Here is a 13,588-nt window from a genome sequence, read left to right on the forward strand (position 1 = left end):
AATTACTGTTGCATAACAAGATTAATGAAAATGACTGGAGTTTGTGATAATGCTCAACAATTTCTTCTTAAACTGAATCACGATCTTTAATTATTGTGTGCGTCATTATCAGTTAGATGCATGCAGGTGGGCGTGATGCAGGACGGAGAAAGTAAAAATCATTAGTTTCGTCCCAGCAGAGGTATCTGGACAGCTGTGGCAGTAAAACAACTAATTCACTGCATTTCTTACTTATTTATATCCTATAAACACATTTTAAACAAGAATAAAAAACGTGATTTAGTGGCGTTTCCTGTTTAAGCAGCAGTCCTCCGTGTTACTGATCACCCCCCGTGGCTTTTTTGTTGCGTCCCACAAGGTGAGACAAGATAATTCCTCACAGGTGGGAAACTAACGTGCCCATGCAAAACCAAAACGATCCCGAGTTTAAATATCCAGAGCCAGCTTGGTGCACAAATAAACAAAACGTTAAATGAATGAATGAATCTTTACGGTAATAGCCGTTAGCTGTGTGACAGACACGTGTTTGTAGGAGCAGATAGATCTAGCAGACTGTCCATCAGCCCACCGTCACTCCAGCAAACAGGTCCACCAGGGGGCGCAGTAAACAACAAGCAAAAGAAAAACAGACTCCTAAGTGTGCACTTATGATTACTCTCCTATAGAAATAACATTTAATCAAGGCTTATCTGAATGTTATCTCTCTAGAGATAAAACCGAAGAAAATACAAGAAAAGACAAAGATGATTTACTTCTGTAAACATGTTTATTACATGCAGAGGAACTGATCATTATAGACGTTTCAATCAGACTCATGATAAAAAGAACACGATGACGATCAAAGTGAAATCTGTAAAAGACGAAACAGTCCAGAGACATATCTAGTCTGATTCTCGTTCTCTTTGCTCTTCAACTGATTTTCTCCTAAAATTGCAAACTACATCTTTCAAACGCAGCCGTAAAGACGTGCAGAGGCGGAGAGTTGGAATGATGGGATGTCAGACGAGTAAAACTTAGTTTATTTTACTTGCAGAAACATCAACGACTCCGGTTTGAATTCCCGATGAGCTCACGCTTAATTTCACTTTCTGTGTTTTCATATTTGATTATTTTCAAGAGAATTGTTCAACCACTGAACACAAATCTATAAATTGTTCAAAAATAAGAAAAAATGCCATCTAAGCTAGATTCTCACCCATCCAGGACACGGCGATCCGAACAGTAAAACATAAAAAGGAAATGCGGACTTTTGTGAACTCCAATAGCCTTTTGGATCGGAGGTGAAACATCTTCCAGTAGCAAAATGTCCTTTTATCCCTGTAATCCTTCTCTAGTAACATATGAAAATATAATTTGTAGACTCGTTTATTTTTGCAACAACAAGATAATTCTCCAAGTTATTTTAGAGGAAAACAATCTTGATTGATTTCAAATATGTTCTTAAAAAAAAGAAGAGGAAGAAAATCCAAAGAAAACATGGAAGAAATTTCCTAAAATTCCAGCAAAAGCCTCAACTGAAACCTGAGATCAGCTTCATCCATTAGTTCATCTATCTCTAAGCTATTGGGAACCACCATGTGTTATTACCATTATTAGTATAGTGATCAGAGTGTCTGTAAACGGAGCTGTCAGGATGTCTGAGTGGGCGTGTCCGGCTACGGTACCTTATGAGTTAGCGAGTGCTGGCGCAGGTGGTGGAGCTGCACAAACTCCAGGCCACACTGGGAACAGGTGTAAGGCCTCGGGCTCTGGTGCTTCAGGAGGTGGTTCTGAAGCTGGCTACGATACGCAAACGATTTGTTGCACTCCGTGCACTGGAAGGTGTGGGGGCCTTGGTGGCTGGTCTGGTGCCGTTTCAGGTGGGCGTAGGTGGGGAACTCCATGCCGCACTGCGAGCAGACATGGCAGCGGCCGCGCTCGTGCTTCACCTCGTGCGCTCGTAGCTCGCTTGGATAGGCGAAGCCACGGCGGCAGAAGCGGCAGCTGTAGGGCTTGACGTCGGTGTGCTGGAGCATGTGCCGCTTCAGGTGGCTGGTCTGGGTGAAGCCCTTCTTGCAGACGGTGCACTTGTGAGGCCGTGTTCCCTGGTGGGTCAGCAGATGGGTTTGGAGGTGACTGGGCTGCTTGAAGAGCTTTCCACAGTGCGGACAAGCGTGAGGTTTGATGCCATTGTGTCCCAGGATGTGTGTGACCAGGTTGTATTTGGAAGTGTAGGATTTATCACACATGCGGCACTTCCAGCGCTTCAGACCATCTCCTACGTCCACGCAGTAGGACTCATCGATCTGGATGTTGATGTCTAGCCGGTCTACTCTTCGACCGCCGTGTCGACGAGGGGCCTGAGGGTGTGGAGGCTGCTGGTGCTGTGCTCCGCTAGTGCTGTCTGTCCACATCATGCTCTGGCTGCCGTCTTCGTACTCGCCACCCATCCCCATTTCTGATGAGTCATAGCTGCCGACTTCACTGGTCTGGAAGTAGCTGCTGATAGCCTCATCCTGCTGTGTGGGCTTCATCATAGCATTCTCCTGGTGTCCCACATCCTCTTCATCCTCCCTACCAGTGCGACCGTGGCCCCCCATAGAGCGCTGGCCCTGAAGTCCTCTGTGAACCTGCTCTGCTCCTCTGTTGGCCACCTGGGCCAGAGGAGGGTGACAGTGTGTGTTGGGTGGCTGCTGGCTGCTTGCTTCACGCTCACACTCTGCACAGTTTTTGTTGGGAACTCTCAGACTGGCTGGATCAACCTGAACCAAACCGCCTCTGGGAGCCATATTGTTCAGCATGTGGACACAGGAGGACATGACAGGGGTCACCCCCTCCCCTTTCACATGAGATGAGGACACGTCGGGGCCCGGGAGGCCGTGGCGATCAGGGACGACCATTTTCGCGTCCACATGTTGGGACGGCCCCTGCTGCCACCTCCTCTGACTGCAGCTGGGCTGCATCTGGCTGTCTTCTCCCAAGTTGTCTCCGAGGTAATCTCCGTTAGCTCCAATCAGCTGGTCTGCGTACTCGTAATCAACTCCGTCTACTGGGGGTGCAGGGGACTCTTTGGGTTCGCCAGTGTAGAAGCCGTTAGGTGCAATGGTTGCTCCAAACACCTCATTCTGGGAGATGAGACCTAGCACGGCGGCCTGGGCCAAGGACAGCACAACGACGGGATCTGTCTGTGTGCTTATGTCCACCAGTCTGGCCATTACCTTGGGCTCACATTTACCCAGGCGCCGGCTCGCCTCCTCCTGGAACAGAAAGAAGCATACATGTGCAGAAAGTCAAGACAACAGCTTCAACAGCAAACGGCAGCTCATTTTCATAATTTTGACAAGTTTTACACAACAAAGGCAGCATTAGATCCTTTGTTGTTTAGTCTGGTTGCAGAAAGATTGGGGGAAAAAACTAGTTGCTGGGGATGTTTTAAGATAGAACTATATCAATGAATGTTTCTATTAACCGAGAGTGGCATCCCTCATGAAGAAAAACCTCGTGAATTTCATCATTAAATCAGATTCTTGTTCCCGTTTTCAACAGAAAGAATAAGAATCTCCTGCAAAAGGACGCAAAACAGAACAATTCTCAAATATATGTTTCTAGATTAAAGGTCATCCTGAAGAAACATTGATATGTGGTGACACCAGAAGAATGAAACGCAGCATCCTAATCCAGCGTGCCAACCATGTACGGCTTGTGAGAGTACGGGGGATTAGATGGCCTACTGATCTCCACACACACTCAAGTGCAGAAGATTAAGAAACAAAAGAGAAAAGAATGGAAAGGAAATAGAGGGGCCAAAAAAAAGGGAATGAGAGGTAAAAGCAAAGAGGAGAGGAAAAAGAAAAAAACTGAAAGCTAGAGTGAAGAGGAGACGAGAAGGAAGAGGCAGGAGGGAGGCTGAGAGATGGAGAGATATTAGTGAAGGAAAGGAGGAGAGTGGCCGAGTGAAAGAGTAAGGCCTAAAGAGAGCAAGAGCAAGAAAGAAATACAGAGACAGAAAAGGAGGGGAGAGAGAGAGAGAGAGAGAGAGAGAGAGAGAGAGAGAGAGAGAGAGAGATGAAAAATAGAGTTTTAAAGGAGGTGGTGGTGATGACAGAGACAGATCTTCATTTGGAAACTTCACAATCAAAGAAAATCTGCAGAAAAAAACCTGAGCTTCCGATTCTTCAGCAGGAAACCTGAGCGAACTACGCGCGACCATGAAACAAGCGAGTCATGAACTCACCGCGCTCCTCCTGCTGTGAGGCTTCAGGTGCTTTAAGGACCTCATTCTTCAGCGTGAGGGCGGAGTGAGAATGGGCTGCCTTCGTCTCCTATTTATGAGGGATGAAGAGGAGGCGGGACCAGCGCTTCATCCCTCCTCCTCCTCCTCCCCCAGCACAGTTTTGGTAGTGACTCTGGTCACACCAGCACAAGCACACAGAAACAAACAGCAGCATGTGGCCAGCAGGTCTGAAAACAAACACTCAGCTCGTCAGCTAAAACACCGCAGATGTCACCGTCTTCCTGATTATCTGCTGATAAATCAGCTAAATCACCTCAAAGTTTTAAAATATCACAACAAAAACAAAATCCACATCAGATTAGCCAAAATAATCCAGCAGTCTGTCTCCTGCCTCACTCACTTGTCTCCTCCATCCCTTTGTTTCTGCCTTTCCTTCTCATCTGCTGCCCAGTATGTTCTATACAATTCATCTATGCATCTCCTCCGCTACTCTCCCTGTCTTTTCTCCTTTCTCTCATTTATCAAACGGCACCTATAAGGAATAAGAAAGTGCCGCATGGCTGTTTGAAAATCCACGTGTGAGACAGGGATAGAGGAGAGAGAGAGAGAAGGAAAGAGATGGAAGGTGACTGACAAGGAGAGAAGCAGATGGAAGAGAGACACAGAGAGAGCAGGGAGGTGAGAGTGGATGGAGAGAATACCCAAGAAAATGAGAGGGGAGGGGAGAGAGAGCGAGAGAGAGAGATGGAGAGGGGGATGGGAGAGGAATGCGGTACAAGAAGAAGAATGATGAACGAAGGGAGGAAAAGGACAAAATGAGTCAAATGAGACATCAAAGCCATTTTTCTTCACTTAATGTCACACACACACACACACACACACACACACACACACACACACACACACACACACACACACACACACCTGCTGCTGATTGACACATTAGAAAACCTAAAAAATCCTTGCCTGAAGAACTTCTATGTGGCTTAAGTTCACCTCTGGATTGGCGCTCTGACAGTAAAATTAGGAATGTGTGAAGTAATCAGACAGAAGGGCTGATGACAAACCTCATGGATAAAATCAGCATCCAGATCTTCGCTCAGGTAACATTAAGGTAAGGATTTAAACCAGCTCAGTGGCCTAGTGGTATGAGCGTTCGCCCGGAGACTGGGAGGACATGGGTTCAAATCCACGGTCGAGTCATACCAAAGACTTTGAAAATGGGACCCAATACCTCCCGGATTGACAATCAGCATTAAGGAGTTGGATTGGGGGGGTTAAACCACCAAAAGGTTCCCAAGCGCGGACATCGCTGCAGCTCACCGCTCCCCCAGAGGATGGGTCAAACACAGAGATGTAATTTAACCCACACCATGTTTGTGCTTGGGATTCAAATTCAATTCAAATTCAAAGATACTTTATTAATCCCAGAGGGAAATTAGAGTGGATACCCCACTTCCAACTCATTCATCATCTTTATTAGTAAATCTGAAATGAACAAACATTGATATGAGCATAAATAAAGATCTTTATAAATTTATTTATCCACCTGCAAACCTGGGTCTACAGACCTGTACAAATACAAACCCGTCACCAGGCATTTACCCACTTAGCTAGGAGACGATGCAGCAGCATTCTTCTGCTGTTGGTTTAACTACAAAAATGGCTAAAGTTGCAGCTGAATTTGGGTGCATTAAGAGCAGACAACAGGCAGAAATAAAATGGGAGTGGCCACTGCTGTCTGTACAGAATCTCACTTGTTAGACCTTCTCCACAAGAGGACTGGACGATAAGAACCTGGCAGGTTAAATGTAAACGTGGATTCTGATGTGGTCGTTCTCACATCCATTTAATCTAATTTGAAGAAAAAGAGCTCTACATGAATAAATTAATGTAGAAAACAGTTGAGATTAACTTTGGTATCTTTGTGAATTGGATCCACTCCAAAACTAAATCAGTTGAAAATGTGCATCTAATTAGCACAAAATTAACCAACTGGAAACACTAGACGTGACAATTTACCACACACCAATCTGAAACTTTGATGGGTAGATAAAAGGGCTAAAGTCAGCTTATGCAGCCATGAATCCAGAGATTCAAAGGAAGAGGAGGCGGAGGAGGAGGTCTAGGACACCAGGGTGGAGGAGGTGGAAGAGTCGAATGAGAAGGTGGAAGAGGAGGCCGAGGACAACAGTGACAAGGAAGGGGAAGAGCAAGGGAAAGGAGAAAAGTAGTCTCGGAAGAAATTTGTGCCACTTTAGTTGACCATGTCCTTGTCCATGGTCTAACGATGAATGAGACAACGAGTCCTGCCAAATAGGAGTCGCTTCACTGTTGCCTTCATCATCAGATGTCTTCTTCAGACACATCCATGGACTCCAGACAGAAGTCTCAGAAATGGTAGCTATGACGCTGCTAAATCAAGAGCACTAATAGGTTTGATTTATAGTTGGTATAAACTTTTTGTCAACTGCCATTTCTTTTTATTAACCTATTTTTTACATTTGATACTTGGTTGGTTTTTTGGTTTGTTTGATTAACTTTGGTTTGCAGTACAAAAAATTAATATTGAAGACTCTTAAGTTCCATGTTCAAATACAGATTCAGAAATGAGCACAAATGTGAAAGATAGACCCCCCTCCACCAGTCCCTGTAAGAACGTTAATACGTCTACATTGGGGCACTGGAATGGAGCAATATTACGGTTCAGACACCACTTCTCAAAAGCTCGCCATTTTAAAGCACAAGATTCTAGTAGATGGTGCCCTAGTGCACTAAATAGTCTCAACCACAGCCAAAGGGAGACCCCTGGCTAATAAGCTGGACCTCTCAGCAGGTAGACATGCAACATCCACAGCTCTGGGCGTGGATGAAGTATCTCTCCCTGTGCCTGCGACAGGAGATTGGGATGGTGAGAGAACTCCCAGGGCTCCTCCACCAGCAAGCTGATTATCTCTGCATACCATGACTTTGCGGGCCAGCGAAGGGCCACCAGAATTAAGGTCAGGCCGTGTTCGCGTACCCTCTCCAGTACTGGAGGAATCATCTCCACCGGAGGTAATGCATACAGAAGCACTTTGGGCCACCGGTGAGCCAGCGCGTCCATCCCCAGTGGAGCATTCTGATCTTTTATTGAAAAGAACAGAGGGCAGTGGGTGTTGTCTTTGGTTGCAAACAGATCTACAGTTGCTCTCACGAATCGTTGCCAGATTTGGGTCACCACTAGTGGGTGCAGTCTCCATTCTCTCACCATTGGGCTGCCCCTGGACAGCAGGTCTGCTCCCAGATTTAGGTGTCCCGGCACAAGTTGCTCTGATAGACAGAAGCCAAACACTGCACCATTGGAGGAGTTTGTGAGACAAGTTTAACAGGAGAAGTGAGCGGGTGCCCCCCTGTCTGTTTATAAATGAAACCATTGTGGTGTTGTCTGTATGTACATGTTGGTTGTTCAGGATGCTTGGGAGACTGTGTGTGGGGACACAGTGCCGTTTGGGGCTGGGGCCTCTGAACACATGCACTGCATCCTCTGAAAGCAGGCTGGACCACGGAGCGAACATGTCTTCCTGCTCAAGAGGTCCAAATGGAGCCGGTAGCTCGTTGCTAGGATGAGTGTGTCTTCTTCTGCCGAGACAAAGAGTCTCGCTTGAAGTTAGAGGGTGGGTCTTTGCTCCAGGCCGACTAACGAGGAGCTTGCGACTGGGTTTGTGGCTGCAGGTGCATTCATCCTCTTGGTTGGTGGTGGGGTGGTCGTTGGTTTGCATGAGCTCGGACCGGGCCTCCCTCTTGCGTCCCGTTTGGGAAAGATGCAGCGGAGAGCCTTGGTTTGTTTCTTTCGGAGCTCAAACTTTGCTTGTATATCGTCCAAGGACTGCTCAAAAAGTCCCTTAGAAGACACTGGCTCATCTAAAAACACTGCCTGGTCCCTGTCCGGGACATCCGAGAGGGTTAGCCACAGGTGCCTCCGGGCTACCACTGTTGATGTCATTCCTTTCCCCAGCAAGAGCGCTGCACAGCGGGACGTACAAAGAATGTAGTCAGCTGTTACTCAAATCTCATTCAGGAGGAGAGTGTGGGGGCTGTCAGGAGGCATATGGTTGCCCAGTTCCGACAAGAACATAGCCTGATAAGTTTGCTGCATGGTAGCCGAACTCGGAGAGCGAGTGGTGGTCGCCTGAGCTCGGTAGATTTTTTTCCAGCTGGGATGCTAAGAACCTGCAGTGTTTGGAAGACAGGGTTGCGGAGCCACTCGCACCCAGGTTGTGTGACGGTGCCAGATACGCTGCCAGAGATGGTTCCCTTAAAAGAAGTCCAACCAGACCAAGCTTTTTCAGCGCCATTGAGGTCCACATATTGGGCAAAACCAGGCACAATAGTGCGTGTGGACAGTGGCTTGTTCCAGTTGGACTGTAGCTCCATCACAAACTCCGGGGAACATGGGCAGCTAGTTCTTGACCAGAGCCGGCTTCGACAAGAGAAATAACCCTGTGGACCAAGCTCTGGCTTGGTCTGCATTGCCGGCAGTAGATTGGGCTCGTTTCTAGTAAGAGTTGGACTCTGCCAAGGCTGCCCTTCGTCACCGATTCAGTTCATAACTTTTATGGACTATTTCTAGGCGCAGCCAAGGTGTTGAGGGGATCTATTTTGGTGGCCTAAGGATTGGGTTTCTGCATTTTGCAGATGATGTGGTCCTGTTGGCCTCATCAGAACGTGATCTCTGGCTCTCACTGGAGTGGTTCGCAGCAGAGTGTGAAGCAGCTGGGATGAGAATCAGCTCCTCTAAAATCTGAGACCATTGTGTTGAGTTGTTAAAGGGTAGAATGCCTTCTCTGGGTCAGGGATTAGGTCCTGCCTCAAGTGGAGGAGATAAAGTATCTCGGGGTCTTGTTTACGAGTGAGGAAAAACTGGAGCATGAGATCGACAGTCAGATTTGCGCTGCGTCTACAGTAATGTGGGTGTCGGACTGATCTGTCGTGGTGACAAGAGAGCTGAGCCAGAATGCAAAGCTCTAGATTTACCGGTCAATCTACATTCTAACCCTCACCTATGGTCACGGGCTTTGGGTAGTGACCAAAAGAATGAGACTGCGGATACAAGCGGCCAAAACGAGTTTTCTCCGCAGCATGGCTGGAGTCTCCCTTAGATATATGGTGAGAAGTTCGATCATCTGGGAGGGGCTTGGAGTAGACCCGCTGCTCCTCCACATCAAGAGGAGCCAGTTGAGGTGGCTTGGGCATCTAGTTAGAATTCCTTCTGGATGCCTCTCTGGTGAGGTTTTCCAGGCGCGTCCAATTGGTAGAAGGCCTAGACCAAGGACACGCTAGAGAGACAATGTGTCAAGGCTGGCCAGTAATGTCATGAAAACTACTCAGTCATGATCTTGGTGACAAATTCATTCATACTAGGTACCAGATAAGATTTACTGACCTAACAAGTGTAGGCCCACTTTAACAAAAAGTTGTTTAAAAGTAAATACATTTTGGGTCATTAAATACTTTTAAAGAAACAGAGCTAATTGGGTAGAAAGATGCATTCATAATCGTAGTTCAACCATATCAACACTAACTATGTTTTATCAATCTGATGGCAAATAAACGTCAAAAATATAAAGAACTTAAGGATAAAGCTTTAGCCTCTGTTAAGTGTCTCCAACTGTTCACGCTTAACATTTAGGATTTGGAGAATTGGAATGTTCTAGAAAAAAATCGCAAATCCAGGTGGAAAAATGTTTCCTCCACAGGCTGGGGCTTAGGGCCAGGGTGAGCATAAAAGGGAGGCTCTGAGTAGGGTGTTGAAGTAGGTGGTTGAAGCATGTCACTCTGGGAGAAAATCTCACGAGTCCCAAGACAAGGTGAAGGGATTATAACTGTGTTGGCTTGAGAATACCTTGGGATCCCACTGAAGGCCGTCTGGGCTTCCCTGCTAGGGGTGATGCATTCATGACCCAGCGGAGGAAGACGATAAAGGTGAAGGGTTGAGGTGAGACAGGTTTATGACGTCAACCTGGGGTTGTTTTGAAACCCATCGCATGAGCCACTTGTTGAATAAAAAATACAAAACAAGTCAAAGACTGAAACAAACCCCAATCTTGATGCTACATCATTAGGAGGGAGAGCATGTTTACTTTTGGGTGTACATAAACGACTGTGCTATAAATAGTTAAATAGATGGAAAGGCCAAATAAGAAAAAAAATCCTCTGCTTTTATTTTGGACATTTAACTATTTTAAGCCTCATGCGGTTTGTTTTCTTTCAAAATAAAACAGCCTTGTTAAACCAAAGTTTTTATCAAAAATGTCAGGGAGGAGAGAAAAGAGAAATGGTAGAAGACTAAATGGGGGTGTAATGGAGCAAGCAGAGAAAAAGAGGGAGAGAACAGATGATTGCATGAAATGAAAGAGGGATTGAAGGGGGAGGGAGGGGAGGAGATAAAAAGAGCAGGATGGGAGGGGGAGAGAGTAAGCAAAATGGAGGAGTGAGAGAGAAAGAGAGGAAGAGAAAATGAGAGGCAGCAGTGGGGGAGGGGAGGATGAAGAGAAGAGTGAGAGAGAAAAAAAGAGATGAGACAGAGCGAGACCTGAGAGTGAGACAGAGAGACAGGGAGGGGCAGTGTGCAACGTGAGAGACAGAAAAGAAAAAGAAAGGGAGAGAGAGAGAGAGAGAGAGAGAGAGAGAGAGAGAGAGAGAGGGAGAGAGAGAGAGAGAGAGACAGGATGGGGAGGGGTAAAGCATGATGGAAGCCCAGAGGAGAAAAACTGAAACATGGAGGGAGGGAGAATCGAGGGGAAGAGAGAAGGAACAGAAAGGGGGAGGGGAAGAGAGCTGGAGAGAGAAAAACAAAAAAGGATAGAAACAAGGGAGCAAGTGACAGAGGGAAAGAACACAAGCCCCTCTCGTCTTGTTTTGTGGTTTTATAAAGATGGCTGCAAACATGATGGTTTTCAGGAGTCTTATGATAATTATAACACAAGGGTGATCATTAACCCTAAAACAAAATTTCCTCCCTCCCAAACGCAGAACGCATCACTCTTCTGTTATCCCACAGACTCTGTACTGGTGCAGGTGGTCTCACACTGGAGGGGGATTAGCTGCACATCACCAAGGAAGAGGACCAAAAGTTGTCCAAATGCTCAGAGTCCATTAGCTGCAGGCAGGATGACGCGCTGCCGATGGTTCGGAGCAGTCCGTCCCAAAAATCCCTTCCATTCACTTCAGGCTGGACTGGGAATGTTGAATTTGGTGCATTATTGTTAAAACTCTGAGATGGAGGCCTGTTCATATAACTGCAGGACATACGGCTGTAATGCAGGAGTTGAACTTACCGGAGTTTACAGCGCCACCTCTGGCTATTTCCAGTAAGTCCTGTTCCTGCCATTTAAAACTGGAGCATTAAAACAATTCAAAACCATTTCCCAGTTTTTGACTTCTGTAGATTCCTATAATCCTTAATCAGCTGCTACTTGTTCAAATATTAATGTTTCTCATGTACTCCGTTTCTAATGCACATAATCTGGCATGAAAAACAGAAGATGGCAGCTTAAGGAGTTCCCAACAGTAGAAACCCTTTATCTAGTGAAATAGCCAGTCTCTGTAATTGACAAGAGGTTATGGAAACAGCTACTTTACTGATGCTGACCAGTGATCAGTCCTAGGACTGCATGATAAATCAAAACATTGTCGTTTCAACACCAATGACAGCCATAATATAACTGCTAAAGGCTACCATAACTGTGTATAGGAACCCAAGTAGGGCTGCACAGTATATCGAAAAATTATTGTCATCGCGATAACAGGACATACGATAGGCCCATCACAAAGCACGTCAAAAACGGCAATAAATGTTTGGTTCAAACATTTCCATCCGTGTCATACATCAACTTTTTGTAAATCAGCTCTGTTTTTTACGCGGAAGTATTATTTGGCCAATCAAATGTAGCCCTTCTGACATGCGGCCAATCAGATGGGTCCGTTCACATAATACGCCCGCCCCCTACGTAGACCCTTACCCCAAAATTCCACTATCTCCGCTCAGCCCCGCCCCCGCTTTCCGCTGCAGCTCGCTTCCCTTGTTCGTCATGCTGGCTCAGATTAACGAACACACTTTGTGCTGAGGTTTCTGGAATCAGCACTGCTTTCAAACGTGAACGTGAGTCCGCTCGGTGTTGTTAAGCAGCTGATAGTAACTGGACTGACTCCGACACGTGCAGGTGAACCAACCCACCTACCTCCATGTCGCTAGTGTTCCACCGGGTGGTGATGTTAGCCCCAGGCTCCGGTTAGCTTCCAGCTAAAAGGTTACAGCACTCTCCTCCCAGTCCCACCCTGCTAAAGAGGGCCTGGAAAAGTTCCCCCACACATCAAAGTGATTTTTCCTTTATGAGCTTTTATAACCTTGTTAATCAGGATAGTTGATTTGCTGCTGCACATAAACTGTCAGTCAGAAGCTCTGCTAGCCGGTTATCTTAAGAGGAGCTAGTTCAATTTGTTAGCTTGTTATCAGAATCATAGTTGCAGTTTCATCATCTGAGCTGCTTTTTAAGATTTAGGTAAACTTGTTCAATTTGGGGTTAAAAACAAACGTTTTCACATATTTTCCATGTAGTTTTTTTGCCAGTTCCTCTTCTGAAAGGGAGATAATTGTTTTTCTCTTTCCCTCAGAAAATCTTAATATTCTCCTAGTTTGGCCCAGCACAGTTCACTTCCCAATTGCAGCAACAGCCTTATATCATAACCACATAAGTGGAGAAAATGCTCAGTAGCAATGAGAGAATTTGCTGTTGCATTTAAGTGATGTTAACTATTATTTAACATTTAAACTTATTTTCTGATTATTTTTTTTTATTTATTCAAAAAACCCTGGTAACGGATGTTTTTCTGTGTTTGCAGCATCAGAAAAAGTTTCATGGTGGTAGCGATGTTTTAAAGTCACTGAGAAACTGCACGCATGCAGTTTGTTGTTTTGCTGCTAATACAGTAGCAGGTGCAGCTGCATATTTTTGCAATAAAATGGTAAGTTGTAATCATCGACATAAATATATGGACAATGGGTTTCCATAGGCTCCAATAACAAGTTTTTCTGCTAAAATGGGAGGTGGCCACCACCGCCATTTTGACCGTGTCACAGGATCTGTCAAGCCCAGACAATTCCATAAAAGGGAAGAGAGGTGGAGCTGAGGGTGGGGCTGTAAGGCTGGGATCGACTGACGACACTCGGTCGAACTAGCTACATGCTAACCTGAAGCTAACCCAAAGCTAATGCGGAGGTGGGAGCTAAGCTAACGGAGGTAGCAACCTAGCTACAACCGGAGTTAACTGTGCACAACACCAGAGCTTCTGAGTCAGAGATACGCCGGGCTGACCGCTGGGTAAAACCAGGTG

General features: G+C 46.0%; 2 protein-coding genes across 4 annotated transcripts in view; one reads left to right on the forward strand and one right to left on the reverse strand.

Annotated features, from left to right (window-relative positions):
• The window catches only part of znf710b (zinc finger protein 710b), a 31,313-nt gene that overhangs the window by 6,308 nt on the left and 11,417 nt on the right, over positions 1-13,588 (reverse strand). For 2 of the 3 annotated variants that reach the window (XM_070555080.1, XM_070555081.1), the window contains exon 2: positions 1,665-3,236. In XM_070555080.1, the coding sequence (XP_070411181.1) occupies positions 1,665-3,194 (1,530 nt within the window). In that variant the 5' untranslated portion in view covers positions 3,195-3,236. Of the gene's footprint in view, positions 1-1,664; positions 3,237-4,213; positions 4,400-13,588 lie in introns of those variants that run through there. The other variant, XM_070555079.1, reaches the window with a different exon arrangement.
• The window catches only part of stmn4l (stathmin-like 4, like), a 100,069-nt gene continuing 90,166 nt past the window's right edge, over positions 3,686-13,588 (forward strand). Inside the window, exon 1 of the mRNA XM_070555098.1 lies at positions 3,686-3,695. The gene's annotated coding sequence lies outside the window, so the exon portion shown is untranslated. The remainder of the gene's footprint in view (positions 3,696-13,588) is intronic.

Source organism: Nothobranchius furzeri, chromosome 9, assembly GCF_043380555.1.
Source record: "Nothobranchius furzeri strain GRZ-AD chromosome 9, NfurGRZ-RIMD1, whole genome shotgun sequence".
NCBI classification, from domain to species: domain Eukaryota; kingdom Metazoa; phylum Chordata; class Actinopteri; order Cyprinodontiformes; family Nothobranchiidae; genus Nothobranchius; species Nothobranchius furzeri.